At 41.5% G+C, this 18,106-nt stretch overlaps 1 protein-coding gene across 1 annotated transcript in view; it reads left to right on the top strand.

The window, feature by feature from the left end:
- Sntb2 (syntrophin beta 2) overlaps nt 1-18,106 on the top strand; it is a 76,323-nt gene that overhangs the window by 44,027 nt on the left and 14,190 nt on the right. Inside the window, exons 3-4 of the mRNA XM_005345411.3 lie at nt 8,517-8,727; nt 13,369-13,511. Coding sequence (XP_005345468.1) covers nt 8,517-8,727; nt 13,369-13,511 — 354 coding nt within the window. The remainder of the gene's footprint in view (nt 1-8,516; nt 8,728-13,368; nt 13,512-18,106) is intronic.

Genomic DNA, 18,106 nt, shown 5'->3' with positions numbered 1-18,106 from the left:
AGAACTCAAGAACAATGGCAATGGGTTTTTGATCCTACTGCACGTACTGGCTTTGGGGGATCCTAGGCAGTTTGGATGCTCACCTTACTAAACCTGGATGGAGGTGGGCGGTCCTTGGACTTCCTACGGGTCAGGGAACCCTGATTGCTCTTCAAGCTGATGAGGGAGAGGGACTTGATCGGGGGAGGGGGAGGGAAATGGGAAGCAGTGGCGGGGAAGAGGCAGAAATCCTTAATAAATAAATAAATTTTTAAAAAAAAGTGTGTAGGTGTTGTCAGTTTCCCTTGGCCAAAATGTTTACATAGTTTTTCTGTCTGTTTTCTGTCTATAAAATGAAAATACAGCCTGTTTATATCTTCTAGAGCCATATCAGGAAAACTGAGAAGATGGCTCTGTGGGTAAAGTTTTTGTTGTGCAAGCATGAAGACCTAAGCGCAGATCCCAGCACACATGTAAAAAGGCAGATTTGGCGTGCACCAGGAATCCCAGTGCTTAGAGACAGGAAGATCCTAGGGATTTGCTGACCTAGCCAAGCTAGTGAGCTCCAAAAAGTACTAGAGGAAGACAACTACCACTAACCTGGCCTACATACACATACACAGCATGCACACATGTATACACCACATGCACACACGCATATTAAGATAAAGGAGATAATACCTGTAAAATCACTTAGAGCTCTTTAGTTCTTAAATTTATCAAAGCCCTGTCAAAACACATATCAGTTTATTTATTTGTGGGTTTTTAAAAATTATTTTTATGAGTGTTTTACCTATATGTAAGCCAGTACCCCACATGCATGCCTGCTACCCATAGGGGCCTGAAGAGGTCATTGTATCCTCTTCTGGCCTAGAACTGGCCTGGAGAATCCTCTGGGCCTGGAGTTGCAAGTGGTTGTAAACCAACATGTGGGTGCCAGGAATCAAATCTAAGTCCTCTGGGAAAGCAAACATAGTAACTGTTGTGTACTATGTTTTACTCCTTTACTCTTGACTTTACTCCATGGCTGGCTGTGTGGCTGGCCCCTAGCGTCCTCCAAAAAGCCCTTGTGCTTCTCCTCACCCCTCCTTAAAATTCCTTCTCCACCTGGCTTCTCCCTGCCACTTCCTGTCTGCTAGTTGCTGACTCAGCCACCTGACCGCAGGTGAATTTTATATAATCAGACACATTTTTGCTCCTTTACACAGATGTTCCACAGCCTAAACAAGAGTAACACATCATAAAATCATATTCCCCAGGGGCTGGAGAGATGACTCAGGTTAAGAGCACACTAGCTGCTCTTTCAGAGGTCCTGAGTTCAATTCCCAGCACCCACATGGCAGCTCACAACCATCTGTAGTGAGATCTGGTGCCCTCTTCTAGTATGTGTATTCATAATAAATACAGAAATCTTTAAATCATAATGTGGTCACCTGATGATGGCTACCTGAGCGATTCAGTTTGGAGTTAGTTGTCATGACTGTTATGTACATCTTTTTTGGTCATGCATTTTCATTTTACTTGTGTGAACTTGGTGGAGTGGAGTTGATATATGTGGCAGGCATATATGGTGGTGTATGCCTTGAATTTCAACAGTAATCCCAGTACTCAAAAGCAGAGGCAGGTGGCTTTCTGTGAGTTCTAGGCCAACCCAGGCTAAAGACCTCCCTCAAAAAAGCAAACAAACCAAACAAGCAAATGGTAGATGTGTGTTTTATTTTAGAAGGAACTTCCAAGGCTAGAGAATGGCTCAGCAGTTAGACTTCTCTTCCAGTGGACTGTTCATCCCAGCACCAAATGGTTCACAACTGTCTCCAGTCCCAAGGGGTCAAATTCCTTCTGACCTCCACAGACACCAGGCGCACACATGGTACACATACATATATGGATGCAAAACACTCAACACATTAAGTAAATAAAATAAATCTAAGAAAGAAAGATTTCCAGGCATTCTTCCAAAGTGACTATGCCATTTTATACTAATACCAATAAGAGTCAACAGTGTGAGAGTTTCCTTTGCTCCGTGTTTTTCCCAGCATTGTCAGTAGTAACTTTTCTGAAGGGTTTGTGGTAGAATCTCATTATGGTTCATCTTTCATTTTTTTAAAATATTTATTTATTTATTTATTTATTTATTTATTTATTTATTTATTTATTTATTATGTATACAATGGTCTGCTTGCATGTATGCCTGCACACCAGAAGAGGGCACCAGATCTCATTACAGATGGTTGTGAGCTACCATGTGGTTGCTGGGAATTGAACTCAGGACCTCTGGAAGAGCAGGTAGTGTTCTTAACCTCTGAGCCATCTCTCCAGCACCATCCTTCATTTTTGTGTGAAGGTTTCACTAAAACCAAAAGGGAAACAGCTTGTTTTCATTGTCATTATTTTACTACTTTGATTAGGTTCTGTATTAAAGCTGGTGGGTGTTCTGTGAGTAAATGCAGGTTACTGCCTTTGTCCACCTGAGCTTCTGCTGCCTTGCTAAATGTTTCTGATAATGTATTATGTTATGAAACCTGAAAACTAATTAATTAATGATGAAGTCCAGTGAGAGAGAACCTGAGCCTGTTCCTTAGCAAGCAGCAGTGTCCTGTAGGAATGTGGCGGTTTTAAGTCTGTCTTTTGCATTGGCTCACACTTTCCCATCTTTATTCTGACTGTTTTTTAGTAAAAGGTATACTTGAGATTTGTGACAAAAATTACACGATTATTACTAAATTTAACTCATAAGTTATGTCAAAGACATAACCAAGCAGAGAAAGTAATATAAGCTGAACTTACAATTCCATGCTTCTGTCTACCTAAATATTGATTTGACTGGAAACCCTCAGTGGTTTGACTATAGTCCAAAACCTTTAACCTTGTAGCTGCCTCCTATCTCCTATGGGCTCCGTGTTTGCTGTTAGCAGGGTTTTTATTTTAATTTTTCCTTTTAAATAGCTAATTTCGAGCATTATTATGTTGCCTTTGTTGGTTTTGAGGACTGCTCCAAGACAGACTCTTCTGATCCTAGACTCAGTTCTGGTTGGGAGTGTTTTTGTTGATTAGCTTTTCCCCAACCCCTTTCCAAGAAGCTACAAGATTTCTCTTTCCATAACTGCTAGTGATCCCTCCGGAAAATCAACTTCGTGACCCCTTTCATCGTTTGAGCCCTGTTGTCCTGGTGCTCACTTGTTGTAATAAGAGCAGATGGGCTGCGCACCTGGCCACCCACATGGCTAGCTTTACCCGAAATAATTACACGGAAACTGTATTCTTTTAAACACCGCTTGGCCCATTAGTTCAAGCCTTTTCTCGGCTAACTCTCGCACCTGGACTAGCCCATTTCTAATCATCTGTGTAGCCCACAAGCTGGCTTACCAGGAATGATCTTAATCTGCGTCTGCCTGGAGTGGGAGAATCATGGTGACTCCTTGACTCAGCTTCTTTCTCCCAGCATTCTGTTTTGTTTACTCCACCTACCTATGTTTTTAACTTATGAGGGCCAGCCAAGCAGTTTCTTTATTACTTAACCAATGAAATCAACAGATTGATATATGACACTCCCACATCACTCACTCCTGACTAGTCAGGTTTAGCTTTATTCTATAACAGGTTTATTTTCATTCTTCCAGTAATTTTTTTTATTTTTATTTTTTTTTTCCAGACGGGGTTTCTCTGTGGTTTTGGAGCCTGTCCTGGAACTAGCTCTGTAGACCAGGCTGGTCTCGAACTCACAGAGATCCGCCTGCCTCTGCCTCCCAAGTGCTGGGATTAAAGGTGTGCGCTACCACCGCCTGGCTCTTCCAGTAATTTTTTTAAAATATTTATTTATTTATTTATTTATTTATTTATTTATTTATTTATTTATTCAATGTTCTTTCTGTATGCCTGCAGGCCAGAAGAGAACATCAGATCTCATTTCAGATGGTTGTGAACCACCATGTGGTTGCTGGGAATTGAACTCAGGACCTTTGGAAGAGCAGGCAATGCTCTTAACCACTGAGCCATCTCTCCAGCCCCCTCTTCCAGTAATTTATAATTAGGATCTAATACCAAGATTTTTAGAAGTTACTCTGTCTTAATAGGATATTCAGTGTCCAGTGGCTGCCATGATCTGAGAGACTGTTTTTAGGACTGTATACAGTGTAAAGGTTTTTGTTTTTTCCCCAGAAAAGAATTGGTTTTTGCCTAAAGAATATAAACTGATTTCTATCTTTAGTGCTAACTAGGTCAGTAGGTGGAGTGAAGGAAATTCTTGTCTGATTCTTGCCAGTGATTTTAGCATGTTTAAAGAATGTTAATGCTGGCCTCAGTGACAGAGCAACAGGGTGTAAATAAATGAGCTCTTCTAGAGGATGGTCGGCCTAAAGACATGCAGTTTGAACTACGAATCGCTTCTCCCCGCCAGTTTGGTGGGGATGAGAATGGCTCTGACTCTTTTGCTAGGATAAGGTCATGGAAGTCATTGGCCACTTAGTATGGAGAATTCTATTTGTTCATTTGAGATAGTTTCATGTTATATCTTAGGCTGCTCCAAAATTTACTATATGGCCCAGGCTGACCTCAGATTTCTTGAAATTTTGCCTTAGCTGCCTAAGCACAGGAGCCACGATGCTAAGCTAGGTGCATTTTTGTTCAGAGGTGGATTTTGTTTGTTTGGCCTTTTTGGTTTTGTCTTTGCAATGGTGGGAATTGAACTTTAGGGTCAAAAACTCCACTGAGGCACATTCCCAGTTCCTGTTTTTATCTTTTGAGATAAAACTCACTAAGTAGGCCAGGCTGGTGTGAAACTCACAGTCCTCCTGCCTCTTTGTAGTGGCTGTTTTAGTCTCACTTTCAGAAATAACCTTGCTACCAGTTCACTACCCACTTAGTGATTATGTAGTAGAGTGGCTGGGATTTGGCCCTTCCATCTCATTTTACTGAGTTCCTATTACTGTGATGAAAAACTATGACCAAAAGCAATTTGGGGAGGAAAGACTTTATGTCATCTTAGAATCCTCAGGTCATACTCCATCACTGATGTGAGTCAGGGCAATTCAAGGCAGAAACTGAAGCAGATGCCATAGAGGAATGCTGCCTATAGGCTTGCTCCCTATGGTGCTCAGAACCCTGACCACCTGCTAAGTCCTATGGCTGCTTGCCAGCTTCCCATATTTTGTTGTAATGAGCTCTCTGGGCTTATAGGATTATTCTATAAATTTTTTGTTAACTATGTGAGTTTGTGCATGCCACAGCGTATGTGTAGAAGTCAGAGGACAACTTGTAGGCGTCTGTTCTTTGTACCAGATGGGTTCTTCAGATCAAAGTCAGACCATTAGGCTTGGCAACAAATATCATTACATGCTAAGCCATCTCATCGGCCCTTGAATTAGCTTTTTAAAAAGCCTCCTTAGGCCTTGCAGTGGTGGTACAACCCTTTAATCCCAGCATTTGGGAAGCAGAGGCAGATGGATCTCTGTGAGTTTGAGGCTAGACTGCTCTACTGTAAACTGAAGTTTGTGTTGCAGCCATTCAGTCTCAAAGAAACACACAGAGGCTTATATTAAATATAAACTGTTTGACCTATGGGGCTGGAGAGATGGCTCAGTGGTTAAGAGCATTGCCTGTTCTTCCAAAGGTCCTGAGTTCAATTCCCAGCAACCACATGGTGGCTCACAACCATCTGCAATGAGATCTGATGTTCTCTTCTGGCCTGCAGGTAGACACACAACAGAATATTGTATACATAATAAATAAATAAATATTAAAAAAGAATACCAAATTTCAAAAAAAACCTGTTTGACCTATTAGCTCAGGCTTCTTATTAATTAGCTCTTTTTTTAAAAACTTAAATTAACCCATAATTCTTGTCTATGTTTAGCCACGTAGCTTGGTACCTTTTCTCAGTAAGGCATTCTCATCTTGCTTACTCTGCGTTGGTGACTACATCTCTTTCCTCTTTCCAGAATTTTCCTAGTCTGGTCACCCTGCTTATACTTTCTGCCTGGCTACTGGCCAGTAAGTGTTTTGTTAAACTAATATGAGTGACAAATATTTACAGTGTACAAGAGCATTATCCCACAGCAATCCATCTACAGATTGAGTACATGAACAGCCAGGGCTACACAGAAAAACCCTGTTGCAGAAAAAAAAGAAAGAAAGAAAAAAGATAGAAAAGCTTCTTAGGGTAGGTACCGGGTTTATAATGAGCTCACCACATAGAGCCAGTTTGGTGAGTGTGCCCAGAAGTATAAAGCATCCCCTGCAGTCCTACTTTGCCTTTACTACCACAGAAGTATCTGGGTTTTGTTTTTTGTGATATTTCAAGACGGTTTCTCTGTAGCCTTGGCTGTACTGGAACTTGCTTTGTAGACCAGGCTGGTCTGAAACTCACAGAGATCCACCCACCTCTGTCTTTTAAAGCACAGTCTTCATAATAGCCAGGACTAACTGTCCTCTATGAGATCTTTTGTGACCTATAATTAATTGTGATTTATCATTTGTTCATTTTCTGCCTTTCCTGATAGACTTAGGCTCAATTAGGGTAGAGACTGGATTTTTTTCCCCCATTGATCTGTGTTTCTACAGTGACAATACTTGTCATTTAGTAGGGACTCAATTATTAATGTATCTAAGGAAGGATTGATTGGGGCCAGAGAGGTGTCTCAGTGTTTGAGAATGATTGCTTTTCTCCCAGAGGTCCCAAATTCAGGTTCCAGCCCACACCTGTGACTCTAATTCCAGCGCACCTGATGACCTCTTCTGGCATCTGTGGGTACTTACATACACCATAAATACAAATAAAATAAATCTTAGAAAAATAGACTCAGTAGAATTTGAGAATAAACATTTGCAATATAAAATAACAACTTAAAAAGTATTTGGAGCTGGCATGGTGGTCGAGACCTGTCATCCTAGCATTTAGGAGGGTTATCATGAATTTGAGGCCAACCTGTGCTATATAGTGAGACCTATCAGAAAAATAAAAAGTAAGGCCAGCAAGATGGGTCAGCAGGTAGAGAGAGCTGCCTGTCACCAAGCCTGACAACCTCCATTTGATCCCTGGGACTCATGTGATGGAAGGAGAAAAATGAATCCCACACTCAAGACTGTGACACACTCACACACATACACACACAAAATAATTGAACAACAAAAACCTCCTGAAAAATTTTAATACAAAATGAAAAGAGCAAAAACAAAAGTAAATAAATAAAAGACTTATAAAAGTACTCGCTGCGTAAACCTAATGACCTTAATTTGACCCCATCTCGCTGTAGAAGTAGAAGAGTAGGGCAGGGATGCCTCATGCATGCCTGGTAAAAGCTGGAGGCAGCCTTGGAACTGCTGAGCTAAGGTAACTTTAGCCAAGTGTAGTAGCAGCAGCAGCAGTAGTACATGTCTTTAGTCCCAGCACTTGGGAGGCAGAAGCAGGGGGAATCTCTGTGAGTTTGCGGCCAGCTGAATCTATACAGCGAGTTCTAGACCAGTCAAGACTACATAGTGAGATTCGGTCTCAAATAAATCAATAAAATTCCAATTTTTATAAAGAATAATATTCACAAAGAAAAATAATATCCTGCTAGTATCCCTTTATTTCAAATAAAAGAATTTTAGTTCATTGTTAGGCTTTTATACTTTATACCAGTATTACCTAACTAAAAAAAAATTTAAATGTGTTTTTCGAGACAGACTTTCTCTGTGTAACAGCTCTGGCTATTCTGGAACTCTGTAGACCAGGCTAGCCTCAAACTCACAGAGATCCACCTGCCTCTGCCTCCCAAGTGCTGGAATTAAAGGCGTGCACCACCGCCTGGTTTTTTCTTTTTTCTTTTTAGTTATGTATGTGTTTTTGTGTGTGTCTGTCCACATAAGTATAGGTGTCCACAGAGGCCAAAGAACTTGACTCTCCTGGAGCTGAAGTTATAGTCAGTTTATATTATTATTATTTGAACCACCTAATTTGGGTGCTGAGAGTCAAACCTGGGTCCACTAATCGAGCAGCAAGTGCTCTTAACCACTGAGCCATCTCTTCCACTCCTAATTATTTTTAAAATATTTAAAAAAATTAAATATAAAATTCTTTTAGCTTTGTGTGTTGAAATTCACCTGTAATTCCAGCACTTGAAAAGTGAAAGCCAGAGGAGCAGGAGTTCAGGGTCATCCTCAAGTACATAGCAAGTGTGATGCCGGCCTAGAGTGCATGGTATACATATAACTCTGACTTTTATATACTTAATATACGGATTTGTGCCCATGTGTGGTGTTGATGGTGGTGTTCCTGCCTGCAATGTCCAACAGACTTCTGTTTCTTTGACATAGAAATTAAGGAAAAGTGAAGTGTCCCACTATTGGCCATCCCATAGGCACAGTACAGCAACAGATCCAGCTGTTAGTCTCGATTATTGTCCATCCATCTGTGTTTTCTCTGGTATTGGACTCTGAGAAATTAAAGTATCTCTACTTGAAAATTACATTCCTATACTAGATTTGCAGTTAGTGAGTTAACTCTGGTAGTGTGATGGCTTGGAACCCAGCTCATTTTTCTCTTTTCTTTCTTCATACAGATTGATAGAGCTACATTCTCCTGATAGCAGGAACACCTTGATCCTACGCTGCAAAGATACGGCCACAGCACACTCCTGGTTCGTAGCTATCCACACCAACATAATGGCTCTCCTCCCACAGGTATTGGCTGAACTCAATGCCATGCTTGGTGCAACCAGTACAGCGGGAGGCAGCAAGGAAGTCAAGCATATTGCCTGGCTGGCAGAACAGGTAGGTGGAAGGCAGAACAGGGGTTTTACTCATCCCCACTCAGACTTAGAATGCTTCCCTTATGACATATATCTAGACTGTTTATATCTCTACCCATCTACATAATCTCTCTCTCACTTTTTCTCCCTCTCTCCGACGCATGCACACATGCGTGCGTGCGTGCGTGCGTGCGTGTGTGTGTGTGTGTGTGTGTGTGTGTGTGTGTGTGTGTACAGTGTCTCACCATTTAAACCAGGCTGGTCTTGAACTCACAGAGAACCTCCTGCCTCTCCTGCTCCAGTGCTGGATTAAAGGCGTGCGCCACCATGCCTGTCTATAGATCAATCTATAGGTTATGTATCTCTCAGTTCCTGAACACCCTCATTGCAGCTCTTCTGTTTGCCTTGTTTCTCCTCCCTCACTCCTTTCTATAGTCTAGCCACTGCTCTCTAATCATCACCCCAGCAGTAGAGTTAACCTTTGTGGTTTCATCATCACAATACAGCTAAAAGGAGGTTCCTGTTACCCCCTCTCTAAACAGCATGGGGTGCTCGTTATGATTTAGGACTAGGGTCAAGAAACCGGAGCTCTATCTTAGTGGCTAAGAGTGTTTTCTGTGCAATCATAAATACCAGAGTTCAAATACCAGCACCTACATGAAAACTGTGTTATACAAGTGTCTATAACTCCTGTTCCAAGGAATCCAGCACCCGTTCCTAGCCTCCATGCACCACCTCCACATACACACAAATACAATCTTTAGTTGGGTGTCTGGGTCAGTGAACTCTGTGTGTTGTTAGCACTTAGAAACATGCTTTGACTCTGCTGTAATAGCAAGCAAGAGAATAAATGGACGTGACTATGTTTTAGTAAAACTTTAGAATAAGTTGAAGGGTGGATTTGACCCAGAGGTCATAGTTTTTCCACTCTTTTTGTAGACTATTGATAGTGTTCCCAGGGGCAACAGTCTCTAGTTTATATCTCCAAAGTAGAGAAACTTAAAATGTACAAAATATAGGGTTGATGATATAACTCTATAGTAGAGCACTTGTCTGATACATACAAGGTCCAAGGCTTAATACTAGAGGAAGAAAATAAATAAAATATTTTGCAAACCATTAAACAAGATTCAATGTAGTCCATAACCGAAAAATGAAAAGAAACATACCATGAAAACCTAATGGATGCTGAGGGGAAAGGGAGAACTGAAGAGCACAAGTTTTTAGATCCCAGGTCCAGCATAACAGGGAAAAGGTCATATCCTTCATTGTCAACAGGGACAGAGTAAGTTCCAGGACAGTAAGGGCTGTACAGAGAAACTGTAGACAGAAGCTGTTTGTCCTGCCCACCAGTCCCATGGCTGCTTAAAAGTAATCACTCAGAGACTTAATATTTGCTAATTATTAATGTTTGGCTGGTGGTTCAGGCTTATTAGTTAGCTCTTACAACTTAAATTAACCCATTTCTATCAATCTATGTATTGCCACGTAGCCCTACCTCTATTTTTTAATATTTATTTATTTATTTGTTTATTTGTTTATTTATTATGTATACAATACAATATTCTGTCTGTGTGTATGCCTGTAGGCCAGAAGAGGGCATCAGGCCTCATTACAGATGGTTGTGAGCTACCATGTGGTTGCTGGGAATTGAACTCAGGACCTTTGGAAGAGCAGGCAATGCTCTTAACCACTGAGCCATCTCTCCAGCCCCCTACCTCTATTTTTATATGTCTTGCTTTCTCTGCGGCTGAGTGGGTGTCATCTCCTTGATTCTACCTTCTGTCTCTTTGTATCTCTGCTTGGCTTTTTTGCTGAGCTATATCCTGCCCTGCCATAGGCCAAAGCAGCTTTATTCATCAACCAATAAAAGCAACACATATTTGCAGCATACAGAAAGGCATCCCACATCAAGAAATCCTATTTCATAAAAACTAAAAAAGAAAAAAGACAAAATTCTTGCTCTTTTTACTTACTGTCCCTATCACTGTAATTCATATGTCCTTTTCTCTAATAAATCTTTGAATATTTTCTTTATGCAGATAAAAGAAAGATGAGTACATATTCTCCTTTTTCTCTTAAAAAACTGTGTATGTGTATGCATCTATGTGTGTGGGCATCTGCCTGCACATAATGCAGAGAACATATGGAGGTCAGAGGATAAAGGACAATTTTGTTGAGTTGGAATTGGTTTTTTTGTTGGTTGGTTGGTTGGTTGGTTGGTTGGTTGGTTGGTTGGTTGGTTGGTTGGTTGTTTTTTTTTTGTTTGTTTGTTTGTTTTGAGATAGAGTTTCTCTGTGTAACAGCCTTGGCTGTCCTGGAACTCACTCTGTAGACCAAGCTAGCCTAGAACTCTCAGAGATCCACCTGCCTCTGCCTCCTGATTTCTGGGATTAAAGATGTACACCACAACACCTGGCTCTGTGGAATCAGTTTTGTTCTACTTTTAGCAGGTTCTAGTGTTCAAACTCAGGTCACCAGGCTTGCCCATCAAGAACTTTACCCACTGAGCTATCTTGTGCCCCCCCCTTTCTCATACTTACAACTTTTATCTTGTTTGTTTGTTTGTTTATTTATTTATTTATTTAAACAGTCTGTCTGGCGAGGTTTTCATACAATACATCGAGAGCTACCTTATTCTATAAGATATTCTGTTCTGTAGCTAATAAGAATGTTCCCAGCTTTGTTGTCCTAATATTTTATCATTACAGACAATACTGTAGAAACTTTTGTAGCTTAGCTTGTCATACATACATTATCTAAACTTTTTGATCCTTGTTCACACGGATCAGATAACAGGGGTACTTATTATTTTAATATATTTGGGCCTTAAAATTATTTCTGGGAGGGCCCGGCGGTGGTGGCACATGCCTTTAATCCCAGCACTCAGGAAGCAGAGGCAGGTGGATCTCTGAGAGTTTGAGGCCAGCCTGGTCTACAGAGTCCCAGGACTGGTTCCATAGCTACTGAGAAACCCTGTCTCCAAAATCAAAACAAAACAAACAGAGAAACAAAATGGCCGGGTGGTGATGGTGTACACCTTTAATCCCATCACTTGGGAAGCAGAGGCAGGTAGCTCTCTGTGAGTAAGAGGCCAGCATAGTCTACAAGAGCTAGTTCCAGGACAGTTAGGGCTGTTACACAGAGAAACCCTGTCTCAAAAAACAAAACAAAACCAAAAAGATTATTTCTGGGAGCAGGATGTAATGGCACACACCTTTAATCCTAGCAGAAGCAGGTGGAATTTTGAGTTACACAAAGAAATTTTGTCTCAAATAAATTAATAAAGTAAATAAATATTCTTTCCGGGCCAGGGCCCATGAAATGACTGTTGGTTAAGTGTTTGCTGCCCAAACCTGATGACCTGAGTTTAATCTTCAGAGCCTCATAAATGTAGGAGATAACCAACCCCACAAAATTGTCCTCTGACCTTCATATACACAATATTTTTTTCAAAACCTTTGCTTGAAGACTTTGTCAAAATCTACTGCCTTGCATGGAATGTTATGAGACAGGAGAGATGGAAAGCAGAAGGGGGCATGGACGAAAGCTCACTTGTCTGCTCCATTAGCCCCATCCACAGGTAGAATTGTTTCTTTAAAGATTTGGAGGGGCTGGGCTGGAGAGATGGCTCAGTGGCTAAGAGCATTGCCTGCTCTTCCAAAGGTCCTGAGTTCAATTCCCAGCAACCACATGGTGGCTCACAACCATCTGTAATGAGGTCTGGTGCCCTCTTCTGGCCTGCACGCATACACACAGACAGAATATTGTATACATAATAAATAAATAAATATTTAAAAAAAAAAGATTTGGAGGGCCTGGAAAGATGGCTCAGCAGGTAAGAGCTCTTGCTGCTCTTCCAAAAAACCTGGGCTTGATTTTCAGCATCCACATGGCAGCTTATAATGATCTGTAACTTCCCTTCCGGAATCTGGTTCCATGGGCATGGAAATGCATGGACATATGCAGGCAGAACACTCATACTTGTAAAAGAAATAAAAAGAAAAAATTAGTTTATATCAATTCTTATATTTAGACAGTGAGAGTAGAAAGTAAGGGAATATCTTTCCATCTGTAGGATAACCTCCAGAAATGACTGGTCATAAGGAATGCTAGTTATCCGCCTCTAGACCTCAAATATTTCCACGATTTACTACTGACTTAAAATGACAGACACTGACTTCATACAGTTTCTAGGGTTCATGGCCTTAGCTGGATAGTTAGCTCTTCTTTTTTTTTTTTTTTTTCCCCCTCTCTTTTTTTTTTTTTTTCCTTCTTTTTTTTTTTTTTTTTTTTTTTTTTTTTTTTTTTTTTTTTTTTTTTGGTTTTTCGAGACAGGGTTTCTCTGTGGCTTTGGAGCCTGTCCTGGAACTCGCTCTGTAGACCAGGCTGGTCTCTAACTCACAGAGATCCGCCTGCCTCTGCCTCCCGAGTGCTGGGATTAAAGGCGTGCGCCACCATCGCCCGGTGATAGTTAGCTTTTCAAATATGCCCCTCTTCACACTTCTGATGGGGAATCCCAACCTGTGGGGGTAAACTCAAGTCTGTTAGGGTGGGGGAACAAAACAAAGATCCTCAATGTTAGGCCAGTACTCAAGTCACTTCTGCAAAAGGCTCATCGTGATCATAGTTAGCTCTGATTCTGATCTCACCATTGTGACAGGCAAAACTAGATGGTGGAAGACAACAATGGAGGCCTGTTCTCATGGCTGTGACCGAGAAGGATTTGCTCCTTTATGATTGTATGCCATGGACAAGAGATGCCTGGGCATCGCCATGTCATAGCTACCCTCTTGTTGCCACAAGGTAAGACAAAAGGAAAAAATACTCAAGTTTACTATGAAGTGAATTCTACTGCCTTTGATGCCTAAAATAGCATTTGAGAGACTGACAGACAAAATCTATTTTTTTTCCCAACTTAATCATTTTGCAGCTCGTAACTCTTAACAGAATAAATTGCTTCAATCACTTGTGGGTGTTTGTGTATGTGTGCATGTGCAAGCGTAAATTGTTGAGGGAGTGGCTGTTCCTTTTAGAACTTGCTTAGTCATGGAGATAATAGGGGTTTGGGGTGGTTTGGGTTTTCTTTATTATTGACTGTGACTAAAACCACTGAAATCGTAGTAGCCTTTTGAGTAGGTGATGAAATCATTTAAACCAGGCTGTGGTACAGTGGATAGACCGCTCAATTTAGCCAAAATATCTTTGCAGTGCTCTTTGCAGCAAAAGAGCACATAGCAACAATCATGGCTTTGTCCTGAAGCCACAGAATGTTCCCAGTGTCACAGGTATATGGACTTGGGCAGGAAAACGATTGAGAAATGTAAATTTGAGGTGTCTTAAGAGATACAACTAGAAGTGTATTCAAATTCTGTTTCCCTTGGATCTTAAAGAGTCAGATGTTGGCATAACTGAAAAGCCCCACAAGACTGCTTTTAGGAATCATTAAGAAGTTTCTCTCAGTGCAGTAAACCAGAATGAGAATGAGTGTTCTCTGCTGTGCTGAAGTTCCCTTTTGGCAATGTTTTGTTGTAACTGTCATTTGCCCTTGATGGGAAAAAAGGAGTGGAAGATAATCTAGTGGTTTCATTAAGTGAGGGAACTGCTCAGAAAAATACTTGATGGTGAAAGAGGAAGGTGTTGGAACCATCTTCTATGCCCCATTGAGGACACTGGCTGTTCCCTGTTGTGAATAACAAAAACATTGCTTTTGTGATAGGGTTTCACTATGTAGGCCTCACTGGCCTAAAACTTAATATGTAACCCATCTAGTCATTAACTCAGAGAGATCCACCTCCCTTTGCCTTCCAAAAACTATAAGTAAAGGTGTGTGCCTCCACGTGCAGTCTGGTATCAATCTTTTCATATAAATAGAGTTAAAGTTGTCATATAGCTTTACTGGGTTGCTCTCAGTCACCGGAACAGAGTTAAAACACCTCCTGAGTTTGAGAACCAGGAAGATGTGCGCACCTTAATTCCCTCAGAGGAGAAGCATCTTGTAGAAGATAGTTTAAGTGTCATTCCCAGGCCCTCACTGAAGTAAAGAAAGCTACCTTGACATCAAGAACTATGATGTCATCCAAGAACGTCCCACTGTGCTTGTGTACAGTGTCCCTGGAAATCCTGAGTTAGTGTCACTTATTCTATTTCGTCTCACGTTCACTGAGAGCAGGACAGGACTCCTACAACACCAGGGATGTTTCCACAGTTAAGGTTAGTATTCCAAAGATTTAGAACACTCTAAATAAACCTTCATTCTGTAAAGCTAGAAGTTACTGTCACCTCATAAACAAGCAGTTTCTGTCCATTGGATGTTGTTTGTCAAAGGACTTTAGTAGTAAATAAAATGAGCAGTTGCGTATTTAAGGAGTAGGTCTGCTCAGACCCTGGGTATGACATCAAAATCAAATATCAAATCAAACATGGTGGCACATAACTGTGATCCCAGCCCTTGAGAATTAAAGGCAATAAAACTAGGAGTTCAGGATTGGGCTGGGCTACATGGGAGCCTATGTGAAAAAAGAAAAGAAAACATGCCATATGAGGAAAAAGAAGTAAGACTCAATGTTTGTGTTTCAAGTAGCATCAAGAAAATGAAACCAAGCCGGGCGATGGTGGCTCACGCCTTTAATCCCAGCACTCGGGAGGCAGAGGCAGGTGGATCTCTGTGAGTTCGAGACCAGCCTGGTCTACAGAGCTAGTACCAGGACAGGCTCCAAAGCCACAGAGAAACCCTGTCTCGAAAAACCAAAAAAAAAAAAAAAAAATAAAATGAAACCAAGAGGAACTGGTGTACAACTCAGTTGGTCCAGTACTTACTGTATGAGTATTGAGAACTGAGTTCAGATACCAAGAACCCCTGCAAAAAGCCAGGTATTGATATAACTCTAGTCCTGGGGGTGTGGAGACAGGTCATGGAGCTCACTACCTGCCAATGCAGCCGAATCAGTAGGCTCCAGGCTCAAACGAATAGACTAACAAATATATAGGAAAGACAAAGCAATATCTTGATTATCTACAAAACTAAGTAATCCCAAGTAAATTAAGAATTAATTATTCTTCAGACTTCAAGATCAAGTAACATTGTTAGATTTTTTTTTTTTTTTTGGTTTTTCGAGACAGGGTTTCTCTGTAGCTTTGGAGCCTATCCTGGAACTCCCTTGGTAGACCAGGCTGGTCTCAAACTCACAGAGATCCGCCTGCCTCTGCCTCCCGAGTGCTGGGATTACAGGCATGCGCTACCACCGCCCGGCTCATTGTTAGATTTGTATAAAGTAATAGCTATCATTTATGTTGGATTACATACCCATTTAGGGTTTGGAGTTTTTTGTTGTTGGGTTTTTTGTTTTGTTTTCTTTTTTTGCTTTTTGTTTGTTTGGTTTGGTTTTGGTTTTTTGATACAGGGTTTCTCTGTGTAGCTGTGGCTGTTCTGGAACTTGATGTGCAGACCAGGCTGGCCTTGAACTCATAGAGATCAGCCTGCCTCTGCCTCCTGAGTTCTGGGATTAAAGGTGTGCACCACTGTGCCCAGCTCACATTTAGAAATCAAAACTGTGTGTGCATGTACATTTTTTCTCTCAATACATGACATTTTTGGCAAGGAGGATGAAGGGATTTTTTTTTTACGACTTCACTAAGATCAAGGCTGTCCTAGGTACTGTGGGTTTTGCAGTCTTTTCCTATCAGCTTTCTCTTTAACCAGGAGAGACAGAACCCAAGGACAACATGGCTACTGGATCATGTGGAAAATTGAGTGGTATTGAGTTTGTGGGACTCATTCAGCCCAAACTGCTAAAGCTCATCTTTTTGTGAGTTTATTTGGCCTTCCCACAAAAGTGGGGATGGGAAGCATTTGGCAATGTGTCCTAACCAATGGCTGCTCCCCAAATCCAGCAGCTGGTTTGAATTAGAGTCCCTCTGCTAAATATTTCAAAATCAAATTTAGGGGAAAAATACCTCCTAGACTGATATTTTGTAATGTCTGATATGGGATTAGCAATCAAACTGAATGTGATAGAATAACCCTGTCACTTTCCTCCATACTCCATCTTACTTGGATCATGTTGAGTAATTCTAAAACTTAACTCTTTCTGAGCTGGCTCGTGTTCACCTGGCATGTAAGATCTTCAGGAGTCAGGTTAGTAACACAGTTCTCAGAGGTGACTCCATAGGGCAAGTCTGTAAATTCAAACGTATCTCATAGTAATATCATGTAATCATAAAATGTTTCTTGCGGTTTTCACTGTGCTGACAGTTGCCCTGGGGGTAAGTTAAACTGCTGATAACCTTTACAGGTTTCAGTGCAACTGGCAACCAGTCACATGCACAGGCTGTCCATAGGCACTGTGTTCTCTAAATGGCCTGTGGGGGTAGGGAGTCAGTTTAATTTAAATGTCTTATTGAAGCAGTAAAAACTCAGTTTAGGGTAGAGAGGTTGCTCAGTGGGTGAGAGTGCATTGTGATCCCAGCACCCAGGAAAGCCAGGCATCCCACACATGTGCCTGTAGGCCCAGTGCAATGGCAGCTGAGGCAGGAGGATTGGTAGGACTTTGTGGCTATCAGGTTCGCTCCAGATTCAGTAAGAGACCCTGTATCAAGGAAGGCTGTAAGGTCACAGAACAGGGAGGACACTGATGTGCCTTGTGGCCTCCACAGAGGGACAGGTGTCCATCTCAAGGAAGGCTGTAAGGTCACAGAACAGGGAGGACACTAATGTGCCTTGTGGCCTCCACAGAGGGACAGGTGTCCATCTCAAGGAAGGCTATAAGGCCACAGAACAGGGAGGACCCCTGATGTGACTTGTGTTTTTTTTTTTTTTTTTTTTGGTTTTTCGAGACAGGGTTTCTCTGTGGCTTTGGAGCCTGTCTTGGAATTAGCTCTGTAGACCAGGCTGGTCTCAAACTCACAGAGATCCACCTGCCTCTGCCTCCCGAGTGCTGGGATTAAAGGCGTGCGCCACCATCGCCCGGCCTGATGTGACTTGTGGCCTCCACACAGGGACAGGTGTCCACACCCACACATACCACATCGACAGCACAAATTATCAGTTTTCTTTCCTCTTAACCTGTGAGTATTCATCTTTTTGAAATTCGACGTGATGAAATAGGAACTATTGAGCTGAGAAAAGAGCTGTACTTCTGAAGTCCACGAAGAGTTTCCACCCTGAAGAGGGCTGATTAGCAAACCACCGTGCTCAGATCCATGCTTGTAAGGAGCCTGCTCTAAAAGACCCAAGGAGAGTGCTAACTGTTGCCCTGATAAAATTCTGGTTTTCAAGAAAGATTCTAATTTTGGATCAGGTTTGGATGCTGTATAGAAGTAGAACCATGTGCTGCATGGTGGAGTTTTGTTTTTTTTTTTTTTTTTTTTGGTTTTTCGAGACAGGGTTTCAACCCTCAATT

Source organism: Microtus ochrogaster, chromosome 4 (genome assembly GCF_000317375.1).
Source record: "Microtus ochrogaster isolate Prairie Vole_2 chromosome 4, MicOch1.0, whole genome shotgun sequence".
NCBI lineage: Eukaryota > Metazoa > Chordata > Mammalia > Rodentia > Cricetidae > Microtus > Microtus ochrogaster.
This window is presented reverse-complemented; position numbering and strand designations above follow the sequence as displayed.